The sequence below is a fragment of the Erithacus rubecula genome (assembly GCF_903797595.1).
Source record: "Erithacus rubecula genome assembly, chromosome: 14".
In the NCBI taxonomy this organism is placed as follows: domain Eukaryota; kingdom Metazoa; phylum Chordata; class Aves; order Passeriformes; family Muscicapidae; genus Erithacus; species Erithacus rubecula.
The window spans coordinates 7,636,068-7,659,247 of NC_136666.1; the positions used below are offsets into that span (position 1 = coordinate 7,636,068).

Below are 23,180 nucleotides of genomic sequence, written 5' to 3' on the forward strand. Positions count from 1 at the left end.
AGGACAGTGTTTTTTCCTAACTCTGTGCTTTTCTCCTGGATACAATCAACAGATGCTGCTCACTTCTGTTTTGAGCATGAGAGCAGTAAATTCAGTGCCTGCACTGGGCAGCCTTCAGGCAGTTTGGTATCTCCTTTAGGATGACATCTTCCTCACCATCCCTGGGGTCTGTCCTCCTCCTGCCTGTGCCTTCTTTAGGGATTGGAGGTGGCTGAAGATTCCTCCGTTAACCAAGCAGGAGATATTCCCATCCGTGTTCTTACTCCACATTTGTTCTCAGCTCATGCACAAGGTCCTGAGGGCATCACAGTTGGAAGGGCCAGTGAGTTTTGATCCTGGCTCTTGTAGGGGCATGGGTGGATTTGGCTGGAGATGATGTCAAGCAGCCAAATGCATCTGCCTCCAGCTGGGCTGTGAAGGGAACCAGCCTGTGCCTGTGCCAGCTTTGCTCATGCATTGGGTTGGGTCTGATCAACAGGAGTTCATCAAGCAGGAGTTATTCCAGCTGGAAAAGAAGCTTATTGCTGAGTGCCTTGATGTTGCTCACACTGAGAGAGAAGATGATATTTTTGGTTACCATTCAGGCCCCTGTCCAAGACCTTTCTCAGTAATTTCCTTACCTACATGGATGATGTGCATCCATCTGGGGGCACAGGTAAGACGTGGAGTCCATTCCCTGCTGCTGGTGGCACCCACAGTCAGAAGATGACCCAATGTAGAACATGAGCACTACTGGAGCTGCAGACAAGATTTGCCAGCTCAGAGGTGCTCAGTTGTTTTCACAGAGAAAAATAAAGTAGTAGTGAAGAAGAGGAAGGCTAGAAAGCATTTGATGTGGTTAAAAGGGGGACCCCAAAATGAAATTCTGCTGTCTGGTGCTGAGGGTGATAGAGTAACACACAGAGATGAAAATACATGCTAATAAACCATTCATAAATGTGAGAAACCTAAAAATTAAATAAACAAAAGACCCAAATGAAAAAACGTGTGGTTTGACAAGGTATTACATTGGAGACCATGGTTATGTGCCCGGTTTAACCTCCTGACATTGTGGGGCACTCTGGAGGAAACCAAACCACTTCCCTGCTGTCCCCTCTGGGTCTCTCAGAGCTTTAAGCTTTAATCTCTCTAGCATGAAATTGGATTGTTTGAATTTTGAAAAAGAGTGGTGGATGAAAAAACCAACAGTATCTATGTCATGATTTGTAGATGGTGCAACCTTTTTGAGACTATTTTGCACAAAATTAAAAATGTATTTGTTTTGGGATCAACTGAAATAATTTGTATCATTTTAGTGAGACTGAAGTGCTCAGTGTTATTCCCAAGAAGTATCCAAAACGCAATGGAAAAATGTAAACAACTTTCATTATGCCTTGAATACAAAATACTGTGTCTTTCTGGTTTGCAAGACTGGCGTCTCAAAAAAAGAAAATATCAGTTTTTTATAGGACTAAAGAAACCCCTCAGGCAGCTTGAGAAGAAATTAAAAGGTAATTTGAATCACAGTGACTATTTGCACTTTGCTCACTAATTATCTGGGCTGTGACTGAAGCAGAGGGTTGGTTATTGACCTGCAGTAAGTCCTGGCTAGTGGAGAGTTTGGGGGAAGGAGACAAACTCCATCCTGTCCTGTGGGGCTGGGAGGGAGGGTGTGCCTCTGGAACAGGCAGGGGATGCTGTGCTGCAGATCAGAGGAACTCAAATCACCCCAGCCAGCTTTGAGCAAGGCAGTGTTAATGGTGAAGGATGGTGGCAGTGGAGCCTGCAGACTCTGCAGTTTGACCAGAGGAGATGTGCTGGTGTCAGGGCCAGATATGAGCATGATCTCCCCCAGGAGAGCAAGAGCCATGTCACTATATATATATTTATAGATATATATGCCAAAGCTGTGGCAGACTCCAAGGCTGGGATGTAACCCAGCAAACCATGGATAAAATGAAAAGACAGCTGAGCTTCTCACTGTGGTGTGAGGAGCAGACAACACACAGCCCTTATCCCCAAGCTGGGAAAATGCCCCAGGGGCACAGGGTGAGGAGAACACTGTGTTTGGCCAGAAGCACCTTCTAGAGCATTGCCCCAAAAAGCCACCCTGGGGAACAGCCCCAATCTCTGGAGACTCAAGCTAGCTTCTATTTTTGAAGTTTAGGTCATTTCTTACCATCCAGAGGCTTTCTGGCACAAATCTGCCTCACCCATGGGAGCACCAGCAGCACAGTCTGACCAGCCCCAGACTGGGGGGAGAGGTGGGATGGGGGAGAAAAGAGCCAGGGGAGCTGCTGCTGCCATTCAGGGCACTAACCACATCCATGGTGCAACACTGTGCACCTGCATCTCTGCCTAAGTAGCATCTATGCTCTCCTTTGTTCCACTCTTGATGGCAGAAGAGCCTTAATTGGGCATGAAGAAATCCATCAAGCAGCAGCTTGTGCAGCCAGGTCCCCACAGCATCTGGCAGCTGCTGTGCTGCCCCAAAATAGCCCAAATATCATCCACTGCTGCAGGAGGTGAATCTGAACCTCTGCTCCTGCTGCTCATGGACAGCACAAAGGTTTTATGGCTCCATGGGGCTTGGGGGAGCCAGGTCCCAGCTATTTGCTGGAAACTGAGATGATAAATTGTGTTTCCAACCTGAGGAGCTGCTCAGAGAACCAGAGCAGAGGGCTTGACACAAAACACTAAAGCAAGGGGAAATTATTAGTTGTTTTTTGTGCATATAAACACAGCAGAGACCAGCCTGCATGGCAGCAAGGTGAAATGGGAGCTCAGCCAGGGATTTCAATAGCTGCAGGGTCTTGCTCATGGTTTAATGCATTTTTACAACGAGGGTGGAACAAGACCCATTCTGGGAATAGAAACATCACCAGCAATTTCATCTCCCTGAATAATTTGCTTATAACTTGCCTGTGCTTTGATGCAGCAGCTGCTTCAAGGGCACCAGAAAAAAAAAAAAAAATCCCTTCTCCCACCCCCTTTTGACCCCCTGGCACAGCCCTGTTGTGCTGCTGGAGCTTCAGCTCAGCAATCTCTGTAGGCACAGTGAGAACATCCTGCTGGCTTTGGATGTGTCCCTGGCACAGCACTGACATCCACCCCACGTGGGCAAACCAGCCCAGCCTTCCCCTCTCCTTCACCAGCAGAAGGGGCTCCAGGGCCCCCCCCCCTTTAATCCCAAGATACTTCATGGTCTTGCCTCCCCTCTTGCCCTTCCATTCAATGAAAATACAGAATTAAAATAAAACCCCTGCACATTTATTTTATTTCCTCTATTTTTATTTAAAAAGAAGGTTTGCTAACAGCAATCAGTACCATGGCCCAGGCCCCTCCATACAACAGTTGGTTTCAGCAGTCCCTGCAGCTCCAGCCCTGCTCTGTCCCTCCCTCGTGCTGGGGACAAACCTGGGAATTATCTGGCTTTAAGAACCACTCCTGAATCCTGGGAAGCTGCCTGGGATTGCAGATTACTTCCACCCTGCAGTTCTACTCTCTGTCTCTTTCTTTCTCAGCTGAAGCTGAGGTTCACAGCCAGGTTTAGCTTTATTATGAAACTAAATTCAAGTAAAAATAATTTGCCAAAAGAAAAATAAAAAGATACCAGGTTAAAAAAAAAAAAAAAAGACATGAAAGAAATAATTTTCTGTTGCTGGAAAGAAACATCCCCTCAGTGGCAGATTAGCCCACATTTATTCACTATAATGTTGCTTATACCTTAATCTTAGCCATCTTCATCTGACACTAATTAGCAGGCTGGAGGCTCCTTTGGGTACAGTAGTTTCTATGACCCAAAACATGAAAGTGAGCTCTTCTTTTTACCACTTGAAGCACTCAGAGACAATGTCAAGTATTTCAGCCCCAAACTGTACACTTTTTAACTTAAAAAACACTGCAGCAGGAGGAGGCCCAAAGGTGATGATACCCAGCCATGGCAGCAGTGAAGTGCATGGCTGAGGTCTGCCTGTGCAGTGTTATTTACTCTCCCACAAATTAAACCCAAACAGTCCTTGCTGAACCCTGGACTCACCTGCATTCTGGCACTGAGTGCTAATTAGGAGACAAACAGAATAGGCTGCAGAGGCAGAAAATGAAACAGAATCATCAGATCAATCTAGTTGCTTCCTTCAAAACCCCCAAAAATCAGAGAAAAGCAAATGTGGTTATAAAAAATTCTTTATATTCTGGGTTCTGTCTGGCAGAAAAAAAAAAAAAAAAGAAAAGGAAAAGATTATTTCTATGATGATCATAACTAGGCAAGAATCCCATCAAGATCAATCTGACATCCTATTTAACTGTTGGGAGTGAGAGATAATTAGGGCTTGAAAGGACTGACAGAGTGGGACTCCAGGAATTCAGCGCTGGTTCTTTGGGGAGAAACTGAAAATAAATTATTTAGACTTGAAAAAATTCCTTGAAGTCCTGTGGTCTTTTTGCTGGGCTGGGTCTAGGCCTATCACCCATATTTTGGCAGTTTTTGGAGAGGGAAAGAAGGCAGGCTGCTTAGCTGGGAATTGGAGCTGGATATACTTATGGTTTTCAGGAGCCCTGACAGATGTTGGTTGTCTCTGTGACACAGTCAGACTACTCAATACTAGTGGTGCTGGCTCCTTCCTGCCACGTTCCAGCATCTCTGCTCCTCCTACACTGCTCCTTAGAAAAGGAAGAAATACACATTCAGCATCCTCCTCACCACCCCCCTGGCCCAGCACTATGCTGTCATTCTCTGCAGGCTCTCACACGTGTGAGTGTCACTGGGGTCAGCTTGACTCTGCTCCCTGCCCCCTCCTGGAGACCCAGCTGCAGCCCCAGAGGCTTCCCCTGCCCCAAAGGCTGTGTTTGGATGGATCTGGGCTCTGCTCCCTGCCCGTGCCACGGGACCCTGGGCTGTGAGAGCCACCAACAAACCTTCCCTGCCCACCCCGCTCCCGTCCCTCCCCTCCCCGCCACGAGCACGGGGCCAAGGCACAGCTTGGCCAAACAAACTAACTACCCACCTCGGACCAGTCACGACAAACGGCTCACGTTACCCATCACACACCCCAAAAAACACCTCTGGGGTGCAAGGCAAACTCCCTTCCAGTCCAGCAAGCCCCAGGGCTGGGGGTCTTGCCCAGGGCAGTCCTGCGAGGCGCTGGGCACCTCTCCTGCCCCTCCCCTGGTGAACACGAACATTATAATACTCAGGTCAATACACACAGGTACCACGTAGATAAACTGGCGTCGCCGTCCTGCGCGCTAACGGAGACGAGCGACCCCGCCAGGCACCCCTCGTCCTCTCCTCCCCTCCCTTCCTCCCGTGGCTCTGCAGGAACGTGGCCAGGCACCCTCCCTACGTGGCCCCATCGCACTCCCCCACTGTCAGCTTCAGGGCTCCCTGCTGGTGCAGCGTCTTTAAGGCTTTGAACTCCAAGGGCATGGTGTGCGGGCTGGCCTGCGAGGTGTAGCCGTACTTGAGGCTGTCGTAGTAGTGGTACTTGACCGGGTGCTGGTTCTGGTCCAGGGGAAAGGGCCAGAAGCCGTAGAGATAGATCTGGTTGCAGAAGCGGGTGGCCAGGGTGTACATGAGCAGGCCGGTGGTGGGGCGCTTGATGTGCACCTTGTTGGTCAGCCAGTACCTGCAAGGGGACAGTGCAGCCTGTTATTCACCAGCACACCCAGCACGGCTCCTCTCTCCAGCCTCTGACTGAGATGTATCGCTGATTCAAAGCGAGAGGATTCTCACTAGCACAGCTCTCCATGCCAAGAAAAGCCTCTCTAGGGACTGCATCCTCCTGCTCTCTGCCTGCTGGCTACATCACACTTGTTGCCATGGCATTGAAGCATCTCATGCCTCCACAATCCTTTATGAAAAACAAATTGCTTGCAACAGGGGCCTTCGGTACTTCAGCCTACAATTATCTTCCAATCAACCCTGGAGATCAATACCACAGACCAAAGCATCCACATGTCAAGTAGACTCCAACAAGCCCTCGAAGCAGACAGTCAAACACATGCTGATGACTTTCATTGATGAATGAAGATTTTACTCTGACAGCAAACACGACAGGGCTGGAAAAACATCTGCCTTGGAACAAAGGGTCACCAGGCTGAAAGAGCTCAAATGCACTGCTGAGTTCCCATTACACCCAGCGACTGCTGCTGTGATCCTGGAGCAAGATACATCACCACACTCGGCAGCATGAGTCCATCAGCCACACAATATGGCACAGTGCAATATAAAATGTGAGAGATGGAGGTCAGCTGTGCCTGCTGCTGGGAAGCACGTTAGTTTTTATGAGGGATGGCAAAAAGAACAGGGGAAAGATGTAGGCATGTAGTGATGCAACAGCAGAAACGGTATCAGCTGTGGTATTTTGGGCTGCTGATAAAAGTTATTGCAGCATCAACATCCTGTAAGAAGATGTTCCCAGTGCCCCATATTTACTGCAAAGGCAACTTATCTGGTTTGCTCAGCAGGAAAGGACTGTCAGAAGAGCAAAATCAGAAAGCAAAAGGTTTGGGGAGGTAGAAGATATCCCCATCAGGCACACTCCCTCCTCCCCAGCATGTCTGATGCCAGCACTGCCCCAGAGCAGCAGAGCTGGTGGAGGCAGCACATGCCACTGTGCCACAGCCTGTCTGAGCCCTTGGACTATTTTTCACAGATATTTCCAAGGGCCTGAGCTCAAGGCAGCACCTTGGATAAAAGGCAGGAAGAAGCAGAGCAGAGCACGTGGCATTTGTGCTCTCAGCAGATGTCTGGGATCCTGAGCTGGGTCCTGCAGGACCTGGGAGCCCCAGGAAGTGTCTCACTCCTCATTCCCACTTTCTGCTGGGCTCCTGAGGGTCTGGTGCTCAGACAGCAGGAACCCTTGGGACAGCTGAGCCTTAATCCTGCAAATTAGCTTTTCATGAAAGCCATTACAATTTAGCAACCAAGGCACAAAACGTGCTTGCTTGTTCTCAGCCAGATAAGAGAAAAAATTGACTTTTCTGGTGAATCAAATTCTGGAAGCAGAGTGCCTGCCTTGGCATGTGCAGGAAGGGCACAAGGACAGTTTTTTTGGGTGCCATGTCCAGGGGTTTTCAAGGAGGTTTAGCAAAGGATGAATATGATGTTTTGGGAAGGAGGTCTTTGCCTGGCTCATGCTGGCATCCATAATGAAAAAGTAGCATCTCAGTGGCACAGCATCAGCATTTTCTGTGCTTGCCCAGCCACAGGGCTGTGCTGTGGGTACCCAGCAGAGCTCACTGCAGTGCCACAGAACCTGCTCCCACAGGTATCCGTAAAGCAGCTTCCTTGATGAGTTTATGGGTAAGCACATTAGACCCCCTGCGAGCACAGGGAAATGGGAGATTATCACAACCACTTAACACTGTGAATTAGGGTATCCTCATGCAGCAGGGAAGCCACCTGGGAAGAACTGTCAAGCCATATTAACCAGCTGGCTTTGAGGGAGGACTGTCTGGGTTTGTCCTGCAGCTGCTTTAGCCTTAAAACTCTCCTTTCTATCAATTTACCAGCTGGAGTACGCAGAAAAAATACTGGTGACCTTTTGTCCTTCCAAAATACTAACTTCTGTGTTTTGCTGGGAGGCTGTAAATACTCTGTGAACATCCAAGGACCCTGACAGCAAGATGAAGTGGTTCTTGCACAGGCCATTCATGTGACCACCAGTTTCATGCATATTAACAATGAAATAATGTCTGGGTCAGCCACTGAAGCACCCTACAGACACATGCTGTCCTCTGCAAGCCAGAACACACAAAATCCTCACCAATTCCAACAAGTGTGCACAAGCCACCACCCAAAACCAGCCCTACCACAACCAGTGTACCCACCTCACCAAATGCAGCTAGTGAGCACTCACTTGATAATACTGGGCTAGGGAACACTGACAGTAATTTTTTTTATAATGAAAATTAAAACCCGTTTCTTTTGTCTGCATTTCCCTTTGTTGCAGGCAGGGTATTACTCAAACCTCACTCATGCAGCATTATAAATTCCAGTGCAGCTTTGAGAGGGGGTGATGGACTCCAGGCTGTCCCAAACCACCCACATGGATGACATAACACAACACCTAATGCCCAATCCATAAAACAGGCCATGCCACAACTCCTCCAACTTCTTTCCTGGACAGTGAAGGTGGGAAATCCTCTGGTGAGGTCTGGGAAATACTTTTTAATGCCTGGTTTGTGATGGGAGTGTCAGAGCTCTGCAAACCTTCCTCTTATCTCTCCCACCGCTGTCCAGCTGAGACAGCAGCCACAACCCTGGTGAGGGAGAGAACAGCTGGGGATGGAAATAAAACCTAATTAATTCAGTAAATCCAAATGAGGTTGTCTGGGCGCACATGGGATGCTGTGTCAACAGCACACCTTTAATATGCAAGGTCCAGGATTTTAATTAGGAGGAAAGATAATCTCGAAGCAGGCAGTAATTATTTTTTGGATTGGCTACACCAATCACCATAACTATTAACTGCAACATTTTACAGAGAGAGACAGCAATTAAAAGAGAAGAGCAAAGAGCAGTCCTGAAACCCAATACCTCTGTTCTCAGAGCTGTTCTCCCACTGAGAACCTCCTTCAGAAGCTGGTGCTGTGTCTGTAAATAAACCCTCAGGCATGGATGCAGCTCCTGAGACAGGCAGGAGCCTGAGCAGGATGTGGCTCAGAACAAGAACCAGGATGCTGCCAGGGAAAACTGCCTGGGACAGCTCTGTTTTCAGATCATGATAGTGACAGATGGAAAATGCCATCACATCTTCAGGACCATCTTTTGTAAGGAGGCAGCCTAGACACAAGCCCTAACACCTTGAACTGAGACTTAAGGAGAACAGCTCAGAGAGTCTCATCCTACAGCTGGGAGGTGGTTCTGGTTGCTCCTCATCTCCTAATCCTCAACTGGGGATGATGAGAAGGCTCCTAAGCAGAACTGCTGCCAGGTGCCTGACCATCAGTGCATGCCTCTTGTGAGGCTGCTCTGCAGCCACAGGGAAAGAAAATGCTCTATTGGAAATTAAAGCCCAGTGGGAATCAGGAGGCAACACTGTGAAGCTGCCCCTAGGAAGCCACAGCTGCCACCCCAGCCAGGGAAGGTGGCAGCCTCCCCACTGCACACCTGGAACATGTACCCACCACACTGAGAGTGCTCATCCTCCCCCAGCATCACTGAATCTGGGGAGAAGAGCCTGGATTTAGGCTGGAATGCTGGGTGCAAAATTCCTCCCTGCAGGCAGCATCCAAGGACTGCTCTCTAAGAGATGCCTGAGAAAAACCTAAAATAACTTGTACCCTCCAGGTAAGGGTTAACCCACAGGATAAAATTAACAGAAAATCCATTGCCCTGATGAAATGAATAAAAGACATAGGTCAATGAAGAAATCAAATTTCAGCAGTATCAGCTGCATTATTTCATGATACAAATCAGAATAGCTGAAATAATGCAATTTCAGACTCTTTCAAAAGAGCTAATTCATAAAGTGTGATATAAACACAAGCTGTTGTGGAGGTGCTAGTCCCTGACTGGCAGCAGTGTATTATCAGTCTGCCACACACATCCTGCTCCCAGGAATACCCAGGAGAGCCAGGCACAGAGGAGCAGAGTGAGACTGATGCTGGTGTGGGGGAGACAGGACATATCCCAGAGCTGGGTGGATGGACATGAACTGCTGGTGCTCAGAGAGCAACTGATATCCTCCCATTCAGCTTCTTCCAGCCTTTTCTGTCCAGGTATTGAGCTCCCTCTGTCACCTTCACCAGAACAGCCAAGAGCCATGTACAGTGATGAGAGCTGTGCAGGACAAGCAGGAACAGGCAGGCCCCCATCCAGATGCTAACGCTGACTCCAAAAACTGCATCCAGTGTCAGCTGGGCTTTATCCACAGGCTGGGCAAAGCCCAGACACCAAACCCAGCCTCCTTGTCTAGACTGGATCCAAACTATGCAACCCAGTTCTGGTTTTGGTGACTTGGCACAAGCAAACCATCTCTGAGCCACAGATAAAAAACTCTTTTCCTTCAGATCTTGAGCTCTGTGATGCCTTTGCAAACTCATATGGTACTCAACACCCTCAAGTTAAAGCACTTCCAAACAGACAGAAAAGGAAAATAATTGAGGATAACTTTATTTCTTTCACCTTTCCTTTCTATGCCCCTTCACTTCTTTTGAAAAAGACTAAATCTTCCAGATTAACAGGAACAAATTAACTCTCCTGGGCCCCCTGTGCTGACACACCACAGCTCAGGCTCAACGTGCCTCAAGTGCAGAAGATGTGGGGATAACAGCTCACACAAAGGCTTGTTTTGCAGGATATCCACTGATCTAACCCACACATGGCCTTATGGGGTGTTCACAGTTCTCCCTCACATCCCACTCCAGTCACACATTTGAGAATGGCTGTTTTCTTTCCCTACACCCTTTGGACATCTTTTTTACTTACCTGAGTGCAGGACCACAGTCCTTAAACCATTTGTTTAATGATTAGGGGAAGGGCTTTAAGGCACAAGACCCCAAGGCAGGTATTTCAGAGGAGTCCCTGTAAGCCTGAAACTCCAAAAGGGAGGAATCATGAATTAGGTGGTTTAGAAAACCCACGAGTGGGTGATGCTGGTCTGACACTGCTGGACACAGCAGAACCAGCCTTGAGATAGAGGGTGAGAAAAGCTGGGAGGGCTGTGAAAAGGAGAAGCAGGAGATAAGTTTGATGAGTTAGAGAAAAGCAGAGGCTGTGCAGGGATGCAAGAGAGTGCAGTCAATGCAGCAGGGCAGGAGAAACACCTGCACACGTCCTGTGTGGCTGCAAGTGAGGAAAGGATGTTGGAATGGATGTGGCAAATGGGGACACAAGGTGAGGGGGGACCAGGTGTGGGTTTTCACCACGAGGGCTCCCCTCACATTCCACAGCTGATGCATGGGAAAGGCATAATGCCCTGAAACCCCAACTGTGTGAGGACAGGCAGACACCAAGGCAAGGATGAATGCACCCTGTGCCTGTCAGGCTGCAGGTCTCAGTGCCTGTGGCACCCTGGGCAAGGCTGTCCTGAAGAGCCAGCAGTCACAGCTGTTTGGATGTTAAACCTAACAGGAGACCAAGCCAAGCAGCTGGAAGGTTTATTGATTTTTAATTTTTTTTTTTTTCCTCTCAAGAAGCACTTAACAAAATCTTATAGGACTGGAATTGGTTAGTGCCAAGAGACCCTTGTGATGGACACAGTGAGAAATGCTAGAGCAGATCAGACAAAGTGAAATGTGTCCCTGAATTTGCTGCAAGGAGTGAAAGAAAAAACCTCCAGACACCATTATTTTCCCTCTCCTCCTGCATTTCCTGTTATTTCTCTAACAAAAGCTGCCTGGCAATAGGGATTACAAGGCTTTTTGGAGACACTAACAGGCAATTTATAAGGGGCTTGCTTGCTCCCCAGCCAGGTGAGGAGCAGAGGAATTCCTCAGGGGATGTTTCATGGAACTGCTGCAAGCAAGGCACACGCACCCCCTGACACACAGCACTGTCCCCAGGGCTGGCTCCTGCCACCAAACTGCCCCTCTTCAGCCCTGGGGGGGACCTGGCTTCCTTCTGAGCTCCTCCACTGGAATGCTGAAGGCTCTGTCCCCTCCTGGTGTGAGCTGAACTGTGTGAGAAAAGACTCCATCCTACTGCACAAATTATCCAGAGCAACAACACAAAAAGCTATCAGCAAATGTTTAAAGCACCCTCACAGCTAGAAAGGTGATGCCTCAAATGATGCTGTTAAGGACAACAAAACTAAATGCTTTTTACTTATCTCAGCAATGCACCCTCTACAAATGCCCCAAAATACACTGAAATTATAGGAAAAACGCTCAATTGCCACTGAAATGTGTTTTGGTTTGAGGGAAAGCAGAGCAGGACAATAAATACTGTGGTTCAAGGAGGAGTCAAGGGCTCACAAATGTGTTTGCTGGTAGTGGAGAAAGAAAAGGCAACACTTTTGTGGTCAAATTGAAGTTGGCTGAGATGTCAGCCTTTGTAGAAAGTGCTATTCCTTGGGGAAAGAAAAATATAAAGAGGTGGCTGGCTGAAAAACCTACCCCATTTCTCATTTCTTTGTGACTTCCAAATCAACTCAGGGTAGATGATAAAGGTAGTTTTACCCAAAAAGGGAGAAGATGGGACCTCTCTGCACCAGCAGCCCACTGCTGCAGAGAGGGATGAGCTGTGGGGCTTTGTGGATTATTCACTCTCTGCTGCACACCACATGCCACAAAATGTATTTGTTTCACAAATCTCAGATCTGTCAAACAAAAGCACAGTGCTATGAACCAGCACAGAGAGAGCTGGAGAGACAGAGGATGCTGCTGGAGACCATGCCCCTCACAAGCAGAAGGAGGGGATGATCATAGGAATTGGACAGTGACACAGAAGATGAACAAAGTCCTATAAACTCCAAGTGGTTCTGGTCAGTTTGAGCTGAGGAAGGACTCCTTCACCCCAAACCACATATCAATTACCCTGAGCAGATGGTCAAGACAACCCTACTGGTACCTAAGAGACTTCCTAACAGCACCAAGAGCATCAGCCACCTCCCTCAGCTGGGCCCAGCTCATTCAATTCTGCCTGAGTCACTCTCAAATCCACCCAAACCTGAGGGGGCTGTACCAAGGAAAGGGTTAACACAGACTCCAGTCTTCCCCCAGACTTGCACAGCCCTGGGTGACCCCTCTGTGAGCCCCTGGGCCAAGCCACAACACAAAGGGTCAGTGCTGAAATGCTCCCATCACTTCTGGCTTTCTGAAGGGGGCTGCAGTTCTCATTAGATTAATTGCTAATCAGTAGGCATCCTTGTTTTGCTGCTGATAAGTGTGAGAGCAGGAGGGCAGGTCAGGCAGCAGCTCCTGTGGCTCAGAGGGCAGTCCCTGATGAGGATTAGCACTGGCCTCTGTGGTTATAATTGAATTAGTGCTGCCAGGAGCCACCCTCTCCACTGCCCCAGCACAGTGACCAGCCCCAGGGACAGCATCGAGGTCCTGGCTCTATTTCCAGCCAGGACCTTGGAGTTTGCCCCCAGCAAACTGTCCAGCCATGTGCTGCTGCCATGTCCATCCCCAGCACCCCCAGCCCACCTGACATGCCTGCTGCTCTGAGTGACTGCATCCCTCTGAGCCCAGGAGCTTCTGACAAGCCCAAACCCACGTTCCCTGCAGGAGACCCCAGTAAAGCCCATGGTTACTCTGAAACACGTGCAAAAGGAAGACACAGCTCCAAGCCATGGGTGCACTGCTCCCTGGGCTTCCCAAAATCCCTGCCCCTCTCCAGCCAGGCAGGTCCTGCCAGCCACAGGGACACAGTGTGCCAGCCAGCCCAGCTGGAGCACAGGGCTGTGACAGGGAGGCCAGGAAGATGCTGTGAGTTGGAAGATAAGCTCAGCAGCTGAGCTTGTGCAGGCATCCTCCTCTCCCACAGGAAAGTGATGCCTAACCCTTGCCAACTCCTCTGCAAAGCTTCCTATGGGAAGTTCCTGGCACTAGGAGTGGTTGCCAGCACAGGATTAGCAGCCTGTTGATTTAGAGGGCTTATTACAGGAGCTTAATTCTATTTTGACAGATGAAAGTAAGTCAATTATAGCTAGAAATAGCTCTGAATTTGGGTTGTGGGATTTTTTTTTATTTCCTCTCTTCCTCTTCTGTGAGTTGTGGTATCATTTCCTTCCCTTTCTTTTCCTCAAAGCCATTGTTTTCTGTGAGATGCCTCTCTGGCCCAGAGAAACCTCCAACACAGGCACTTGGGACAGATGTGGTGGTTGCTCATTACTGCTGCCTGTGAGGCACCATGGCACCACTCCACTCCTCCCAGCCCCCCAGGCTGCCCTGGAGACTCTCCTTGGGCTTGCTCCTGGCAGAAATGACCCCAAAATCTGTCCCCTGCCCACCCCCAGCACTGACACACACCTGAGCTGGGACAGGAAACACCCAGCAGGGAACAACTGACCTGCAGAGCTCAGACTCAGAGGTGTGCAGGAGAAGTGCTCAGGCAAACCAAGGGACATTAATGCTGAGGCTTAGAAGTGGGAGCACCAGCTACACAAGGAAATTCCCATCCTGTGAGATTAATGGGTCTAGTCAGGATCACAGGACAACTACTGCCATAAGTCATCCCAGCAAAAGTCATTGTCTGCTTCAACTCCCTAAATGCCTAAGGAATCATGATCTTCCCAGAGAAATATAATACAAAATCAAGAGCCTACCCCATTCCCAAGTCATTTATATGAAAATCTCACCCCTGGGGCTCTCTTTCTTTTATAACCACCTTGTCCCCACCACACCTGTGTCTCCTGTACACCTGAAGAGGCAAGCTGAGAACAGAAAGACCCTTTCCTTCCCTCAAAGTAAAGCCAGTCACATCTGTGTATCTGATCAGCAGGACCAGACCATGTCACTGCCCTCCCACCCAGGCTCACACAGGAGCTCCCTCACTGGAGATGTGTCAGATTTGTAATTCACAGAATTAATAGAATGACTAGGTTGGAAGAGACCTTCAAGACCATCAAGTCAAATCCACACCCTAACACCTCAACTGGACCATGGCACCAAGTGCCACATCCAGTCTTTTTTAAACACATCCAGGGATGGTGGCTCCACCACCTTCCTGGGCAGACCATTCCAGTACTTTATCACTCTTTGTGTGAAAAACTTTTTCCTAATATCCAACCTGTATCTCCCCTGTTGCCACTGAAGCACGAGGTGACCAATCTCACTGCTAGGTCAGTGCACACACATTTCTCCAAGGAAAGCCCTAACCCCTTGGGAGTAATGGTGACACCCAGGAGAGCACTGGAGGTTTGGATATTGCTAAAAGCCCTCAGAGAGCAGAGTGGGGAGCCTGTTTAAGGTGATCTCCAGCTCTTATCTAGGGCCCATCCAGCACCCCATCTCAGCTCTGCAGAAGGTAACAAGGTGTGTTTTCCTGCAGCACAAGCCCACGATCTCTGCAGCCCAGCAGAGGCTCTCACCCTCGCACAGCGTGCAGCAGGCGCAGCGAGGGGTAGGCAGTCCTGACGTTGATGTGGTGCTTCAGGATGAGCTCGTTCACCCACTCCACCCTCTCCTTGCCCCCCTTGGCCATGAAGGCTGGGATCCAGAGGATGCTGCCGTTGAGGCTGTGCAGGCGCTGCAGCAGCTTCTCCCTCCAGGTCTCGTTCACCAGGTCCTCGAAGGCGCGCTGGATCACCGAGGGGTTCATGGTCACCAGGTCTGTCTTCATGCCCACGTCCTGGGAGTACTCCTGCACAGGGGCCAGGTTGCACCTGTAAGGAGAAACACCCAACAGCCCTGCTCAGGGGACTGAGAGAGGGCAGTGGCAGGCACAGTGAGGGTGTCACCAGGGCTGGTGACAATGTGCCCATCTGCCCGCGCTTTAGGGATGACCCTCTGCAATAAATCACTGATGATGAGACACCTCAGGCCAGCATCCCTCAGCAAGATGGCACGTGCACACATGTCCCTCTGGGACAAAGCTAATGTCACCCACAACTGTGGTGTCTCTTGGTTTAAGGGAGTGGTGGCTCTTCTGGTGCAGCCTACAAATAACGTCAGCAACAAAGCTCCCATGGCAGATTTTAGACAAAACAGCCTTTTCTACTCAAGGAGAGCATTTGTCTTTTAATTCCAGCCCTGCTGGAGTAACATTATCCTGTCTCTGCAAAGAGCAGACCTGGTGGCACCACTGGTGATACTGACACCAGCAGGAGGGGGTGCCAGGACATGGTGTCCACAGGCCTGGCTCTCTGGAGGCTGTGATCCTCAAAAAGCACCTTTTTCTGTAGTGTTCATTGGTGCCTCCTCTCAGATTGTACATGTGTGTACAGGCCATGTACCTTGAGCCCTGTGTCACACCAGCATGAGGGCTGAGAGCCTGTGGGACAAACTGCCAACAAATCTCCCTTGTTGTAGAGTGGCTTCCTACAGCTCCTTGACGGGGACAATCTGTGACTGTGCCCTGCACATGGCACAGGGGAAATGGCAGTGGGAACCAGCTGATGGGGGGAGGCAGAGAGATGATCCCTCAGCATCCTAAAAACCAGAGGGTACCCATGTGTTTATACACAGAGTGCTCTGCTGTGGTGTTTGAGTGAGGTTACAGTATTTAATGAGCAGGAAATGCACCCTAACCATCTGCCTCAACAATCAGCTATTATTATTGTTTTCTCTACTTACAGATGGGGAAACTAAGGGAATGGTGGAGAGAAAATCCAGCTACTGGCATGGGGGCTCTTTGATTGACTCATCACAGGAGTGAATTCAGTAAAAATAAACATTGGACCTGTATCCTGGACACAGACCCAGTCACTGGTCACTGCCAACCCTGCTGAAAAGGCTGCCTGGATGGAGCACAGCTTCCTCAGGAAGATGCAGGTTCCAGCAGTGGCTCAGACAACCTACAGTGGCAAGTGTGGTATGTGCTGTGCCACACTTGCACTAGCACATGGCAGGGGAGAAGTTGCTCAAAATCCCCATCCTCAAATCCAGAAAAGCTTTTCTCCTGCAATTTTGCTGCCTGACATGAATACCCCATACTAAACTTTGCCAGAACCAAAATAAGCAGTTTTTCCCTCTGCTCACTCATGTTGCAGTTCAGGATAATGCTCCATCCCCTGTGGACAGGCTGGAGCTGCCAGCAGCCAGGCAGCTGGAGCAGCAGAGTTTGAGTGGGGGACAGAGGTGACATTATCCTCATTCCCACGTCACGCCAGCACCGCCTCTGTGAGCTGCTGATGGATTGGGCTGTCCTCGTAATAGACTCACCAGAAAACAAATCTCTGCATGTACATAAATCATCTGTGGATTCCACAGCTTCTCAGCTAACTGGGGCTTCGGGCTGGGAGGGCAGGAGCTCCTCCTCTCCACTTCAGACACCTCCAGCAGTGAATCTGGTGTGTCCCAGGGGGGCTCAGGACGTGCTGCTGCAGGGACAATGGCACGGGGGACAGAGGGGACACAGGGAGTGTCACACCTGGGCATGCACAAGTGTGGTGTCAGGGCATTGTGTGCTGCACCCTGTGCCCGAGGGCAGAAGGGATTTGGGGGAGAATCAGGTTTGTGAGAGGTTTGTTTGCAAGAGGACAAACCTGAGAGAAGAGGGTGTTGAGGGGGGTTAATGGTGACAAGGTGCACTTGCAAGAACTGGGGAGCACCCGGAGAAGAGTGGAATGCTTTCATCAGGACCTTTGCATGGGTGAGCTGTGTGTATGCAGGTGGGGCTGTGAGGCTGTGCTGCCCCAGCTGCCCAGGGTCCCAGCCCCTACCTTATGACAAAGCTGTGAGCATCAATCTCAGGGCCACAGCCACTGCTGAGCAGCACCCCTGAGTTGCCCACGATGGCACAGGTGGGGAACTGCTTGCCCTTGAGGGGAGAGGTGCGGGGCAGCAGCTCATACAGGTTCTGAGAGACGTTCATGGTGCTGTCCCTGTCAAACACGTAGTGGATGATGTCCCCCGGCTTCAGCGTCCCCTTCAGCACTGAAATGTCCTTCTCTGCATCCAGGAACTTCAAGATCTGTTTCCTGAGCACAGGGAAGAAAACAGCCTTATCAGGTGAGGTACAGAGGCACGCCCCTGGCTGCCCTCACTCTCTGGCCAGTCTGTCTGGCCATGCTCTCCAGGCACAGCTTACAAAATGGTATCTCCATCTCAGTGCCTGCTCCCTCTCCCCTCATTGCCTGGGGCAGGCTACCACAGTCAGCCCACCACTGGGAGGTGCAAACCTCTGAGTTTACCCAGGCAAGAAGGTCTCCTTCCCTCTGTGACCCACCACCTGCACACACAAAGTCCACTTGGCCTGAGAAACAGGGGCTCAAGTGCTCTTTGTTTTGTTGTTTCCAGGCCAGCTGGCTCAGCTGGGAATTCATTTCCAAGCAATCACTTATAGATATGAAGCCTAGCTCAGCAGGAGATAACTCTTTATTTCTTCCTTGACTTCTTTAGATGATACAATTTGCCAGCTTGCACTGGAGAGGACCGAATCTGTCTCTTGTCCTACAGGTAATTACCAGTACCTGATCTTCAAAGAGAGTGTCTGGTTGTGTCTCCATTTGGATGAGGCTGGTTTAATGTTGTGCTTAATGCTTTCATTACTTCTGTCAACAACAGCTGGAGATGAGGAGTCATTTATTACTACTTCAGCTCTAGAGAAAAGAAAGTTGGGGAGAGGGAGACAGAATCTGTTAGCATCCCAATGGCACTTCTAATCACAGTCTTCAGCTCTGGCTGCTGGAATTCAAACTTCATCAGAAAAGCAAAATTGTAGTTATTAGCTAAACAAGAAGTGAAAGCCTGCTCATATTCTGCTACACTCAAGCAGACAGACAGAGATCCTTAAATACCCACTCACTTCCACGAACACAGACTGACAGGCAGGCACAAAGCTCCACAGAAAACACACTACTGCACACTGAGCTGCAGGAAGGCATGCACAAAAAACACACAGTGACAGGCTGGCAGATGGGCACAGAAAAGACACCCCAAAGCCCCCAAAATTCACTAAGAAACTTCCTAACCAAGGTGGCTGTCCTGTTGCCTTTTGGTTACACATGAACATCCCAAAGTGAAGCCAGCTCAGCTCCTGGAAAAGATTAAAATCCTCACCAGAGAGGAGCAACCCTCTCTTCACCCAGAGGAGAAATGAATTCAGCTGAGCTGCTTGGTGCTGCTTGTGAGATTGGTTGTGAGCATCCTGTACTAAAGAGGGGCAGTTTCACTGGAAACTTCTTCCCTGCTTAGAATTGAGCACAAGGATTTCAGCACCCATATCACCTATTCCAGACCAAGAAATGAGCAGCAGACAGATGCTGGAGATCACTGGGAGACCCCAGGGTTTAATCCCTGCTCAAAGCAGCAAATCAGCCCTTATGTGACATTTAAATCAAACTGCATGAACTGAAGGAACCTCCAAATATTTAGTTCCAGGCAGGTGCCCTCCAAAAAGAAAAGCCAAGCATCTCATCAAGAAGCTGCATGTGTATCTGCAGACCCAAAAAAGCCTTCACACTTCAGAGCACTCTGAAAAATACACAGTCAAAGCACTCACTATCAGCTAAAGGGAATCTCCCTCTCCACTGCAAAGGGCTTTTTCCAGCTGGGAAATGCTTTGTAAATAAATGCATTTATATAAAGCATGTAAACCTCAAGGAGGGAGCAGAGTGAGAGATGGGTCAGAGGTGGTGGCTCAGGCTCATGGAGTCCTCAAACATCCAGCTCCTGAGAAAGACATATCCCCAGCCCAGGGAAAGAGCTCCCCAGGACACAGTGTGGCTCACACTGCATAATGCTTCAAAAAGGCAAGGAAATGTGTTTATAAATGCTGGCTGCCAGTGTCCTGATGTGTGTGTATACAGTACCTCTCCAGAGGCTGCCAGTCTGTTGGATTTGTTTGCTTTTTGCATTTTGCTGCATCACTCATGTCTTGGAAACCTTACCTAGAAGGTGTCAAAAATCATAATGGAAGTAGGGTAAAGCAATCCTGGGAATAACTATGGTTTTCTAGTTTTGTCCATTTCCTGTGTTTTGGTCATGGGTGCTGACATCATCACAGAATGATGATGTCACTCTTCCTTGCATGCCTTCACTAAGCTTTTCAAATGTGCCACTTGGCAATGCTGAGCTGACATGGAATCATTGTAAAAATAACACAGAGAGACACTGAAAGGGGCTGGGGTGCCAGGGAATGACTCTGCCACACAGGGATGTTACTGAGTGCACTGCAATAAAACTGGAGTTCTGATCCCAAACACAGTGATCTCTCCTCTAATAGCACTTAAAACTATGGAAAATAGCAACTCTATCACTGACTTATTTTCACAATAAGTAACTCTTTCTCATTCTCTCAATCACCACAACTTCCAGATCCTTGGTTATTTGCAAATGATTATTGCACTGAGCTGGAAGAAGGAGGGGGAGAAATGATTAAGAAAATGCAAAGCAGAAGTGAAAAGGAACAGATACATTTGCTAAATAAGAACAGCACTATCCAGCGAAGAGGAGAAGCAGATTAATAGCTGCCTTACAGCAAAAACAAATGAACACAAAATCTAATTTACAAACCTATTAGATTTGCTATGTAAGCTGTTCACAGCTGATCTGATTGTACCTCTGCCTCCAGAACTCCTGCAAGACAAAGGAAATGCATTATTTATAGATCCAGCTCCTTTCTGCCAAGCATTGTTCAACAGTCAGGAGATCAGAGTCCTGCTCTGAAGGACTCTGAGACACTGCCACACTGCCCTGTCCCACCCCATCCAGAAGAGAGGTATCCTGATGCCTCTGAGGGGCTTTTCACCCCTCATCACTGCTGCCTTGCTGTGACTGTGAAACCATCCTGGCAAAGAACACCTTGAGCCACCCCAACCAACAGCACCTGTGTGATCAAACCAGCCACCACACACACCTGGTGTGGCTGCTGCAGCACTGTGCACCCCACAGCTGCACTAAACACACCTCTAGGTCTCTTCATACCCAGCTGCTAGCAGTACAGAGAAGCTCTCCTCCCTCTCCAGGCTGCCAAAGGACTTTCCCTGTCCTTTTCAGGTAAGGACTGAATGATCTGCACAGGATTCCCTGTTTTCACCTGGGCTTTTAGTGGAGAACATTCAGTATTTCTATTTTATTCAGATTGAATGACCAGCCTCCTTGACTTGTGGAGACTTCATACTCACAGTGCACCTTTCTAGCTGGCTGCAGAGCTCCTTCTTGCTTTAGCCTGCTGTTTTCAAAGGGGTTACAAAGAACAAGTCACCCACCTCGTGATGCTCAAGGGAGCTGGGCTCCCATTCAGACACATTTTAACCACCACATACTCATTGCTCTGTTTTGTTGTCCCCATTGCACAGATGTCCCAATGAGCATACTCATAGAGAATCAAATTCTCTTCCAGCAAATATATTGCTACCCAGAAATATATACCTTAATGAAAGTGTATTTCAGGAGAATGTATTTCTACCAGTTCTCAAAAAAAAAAATCCCAAATGCATTAGACAAAAAATGAAAGAGAAAAAGCACAAGTGAGTGTGTTTGGTGCCACTAAAAAGGATTTTCAGACTTGCAGGATGCAACACAAGTCCCTTCATTAGGCTGAGCCCAGTCCTCAGCACCACATAACATCAAACCCTTGGAATTGCCATGATGGTTTTCCCTTTCCTCCCTCCTGCCAGAGACCATCCACAGCTGAGTCAGTCACTCCTCTGTCCTGTGACAGACCTGAGAGCTGTTTCATTTTTTGGTGCATCAAGGGAACAGCAGGACTGCCTCATTGCTAGAGCCTAGTGGCATTTAGAAGCCTCCACATTAATGGGGTTCACAGTGGGGTGTGGGAGCAGACTGGATTAGTGTGCAAACCACGCACCTGCTCAGACACATCTCTGAAGGAGCTTCCAAATGGGATTCACACTCCTTCACACTTGCTGTAGAACAGACAAAACTTAGAGAAAGAAATGGTTTTTTTTCCTTGAATACATGCTGGTTCATGTGTGAAAGGAAAAAAAGGTAAATTAGGAAGCAGAGATTATTCTCTAGGTGTTAGTTCCTACCTCATCCATGTTTTGTGGCTACAGCAGGAAGGATTCAGAACATCACAACTTATTATTCAAATGCATTTATCCAGCCTGGCTCTTCCTGCCCCCAGCAACAGGTCTGTGTCTCCTCCTGGAATCAAGGCAGGTGTTGGGGCTGGAGATGCTGGATGTGAGGAAGACAAGTTGAGAACACCTCTGCCTGTGTGCAGCCTGGTGGGGAAGGGGACTGGCTGCCAGCTGAGAACCCCTTAAATGACAATGCCAGGGGTTCAAGGGTTACTCTTTCCCCCTCACACACTGTGAAAAGCAAAAATATTGCAATGCAGACAGAGGCACAAAGGGTTCTGCTGTCATAAATGAACAGGGCAGCTTCCAGTGGAGGAGAGCAAGGCTCTGCTACCCCTCTTCCCATGGCACTGAGGTCACTGCTCTGCTGGCCAGCAGCAGACACGATGCTCTCCTGGACACCTGAGATGCTGGCAAAGACTCTGCTCCCTGTGCCAGGCTTGGTTTCTCTCTCCAAGACAGGGAGACTGCCCAAAGCTGGGACATGATACTTGGCTGAAGGTCTGAGCTGGTCTAGTGGATCTTAAAATGCCCAAAACTGTCAGTCTTTTGGTGCTTGGTGTGCCATGCTACAGCTTCAGGACGTTTTCCCTACAATCTCCCTTTGTACCATGGAAGGCAATGTGTGCTGTAGGATGCCATGGGGTGTGTGGTCCTGTCCAGCCATCCTGCCCAGCTCAGGCCACTGGTGGGTCCCAGCCAGACAATCCAGCTGCTGAAAACAACAGAAACTGAGCCAAGCACAGCGTTTTCCAAAATCTGCCATACTTCATTACCAACACAGGCAAGCCAGTACCCCTGCATGCCTTCACTTCCCCAGCTGGGAAGAGGAAAACATTTAGAAATGGAGGGTACTAATTAAGAAGCAGATGTTAAAAAAACCCTCAAACAAACAAACAAAAAACCCCAGTCCATTTTATTAAACCTTCCCGACCTGGAGTTTCAAATCTCTTTGCTTCAAAAGGCAAAGACCAACCTCGATTAAAATAGCACAGATAGCATTGATTTTGAAAAGCTTTCTAGTGCTACACTGTGTTTGGACTGAATTGCCTTATTAATCTAGTTGTTATCAGTTTCATTGTACAGCCAGCTCCACAAAGCACCAACCTGATTCCTAATCCTATTATTTACAAAACATTTTTCTTTGGGCTTCTGTTGGGATGTTTTCCAGTGATAAGTTGCATCTATATGTGCTAATGCCATCTTACTGACTTATGCCATCTTTTCTCATTTTCACTGAGATTTTCAAGCTGCATTGCCACTAAGATATTATATAGGTCAAAACGTTCTGTGCTCAGATGTAAAGTGACACTGATTCATATATCAGAGGATGTAAAAGAAAAATTGTCTTATGGTTCAGGTCCAAATTCTCTTGGATGAATAATTTGTGACAAATCAGGTATGCAAAGACTTCTATTCAGTGCCTGTGAATGGGCCTGTTTAGGGTTTTTGCTTCTCTTTTCATCGTTTCCTGCTTCTTAAATGCTTCTCTTAATTGTTGCTAGGTGAGTTGGGTCTCGCTTCGAGCCACTTTGACACGTGAAATCAAAGCTGCTTTGACTGAACAAGTAGGTCACAGAGCCTCCTTGGGTGAGCACACTT

General features: G+C 48.7%; 1 protein-coding gene across 1 annotated transcript in view; it reads right to left on the bottom strand.

Annotated features, from left to right (window-relative positions):
• Positions 1-3,271: 3,271 nt before the first annotated feature.
• Positions 3,272-23,180, bottom strand: part of ST8SIA2 (ST8 alpha-N-acetyl-neuraminide alpha-2,8-sialyltransferase 2) — a 31,115-nt gene continuing 11,206 nt past the window's right edge. Inside the window, exons 2-6 of the mRNA XM_079318166.1 lie at positions 20,047-20,109; positions 18,003-18,131; positions 17,253-17,510; positions 14,961-15,254; positions 3,272-5,606 (exon numbers count right to left, since the gene is read on the bottom strand). Of these exons, the coding sequence (XP_079174292.1) occupies positions 5,321-5,606; positions 14,961-15,254; positions 17,253-17,510; positions 18,003-18,131; positions 20,047-20,109 (1,030 nt within the window). The 3' untranslated portion in view covers positions 3,272-5,320. The remainder of the gene's footprint in view (positions 5,607-14,960; positions 15,255-17,252; positions 17,511-18,002; positions 18,132-20,046; positions 20,110-23,180) is intronic.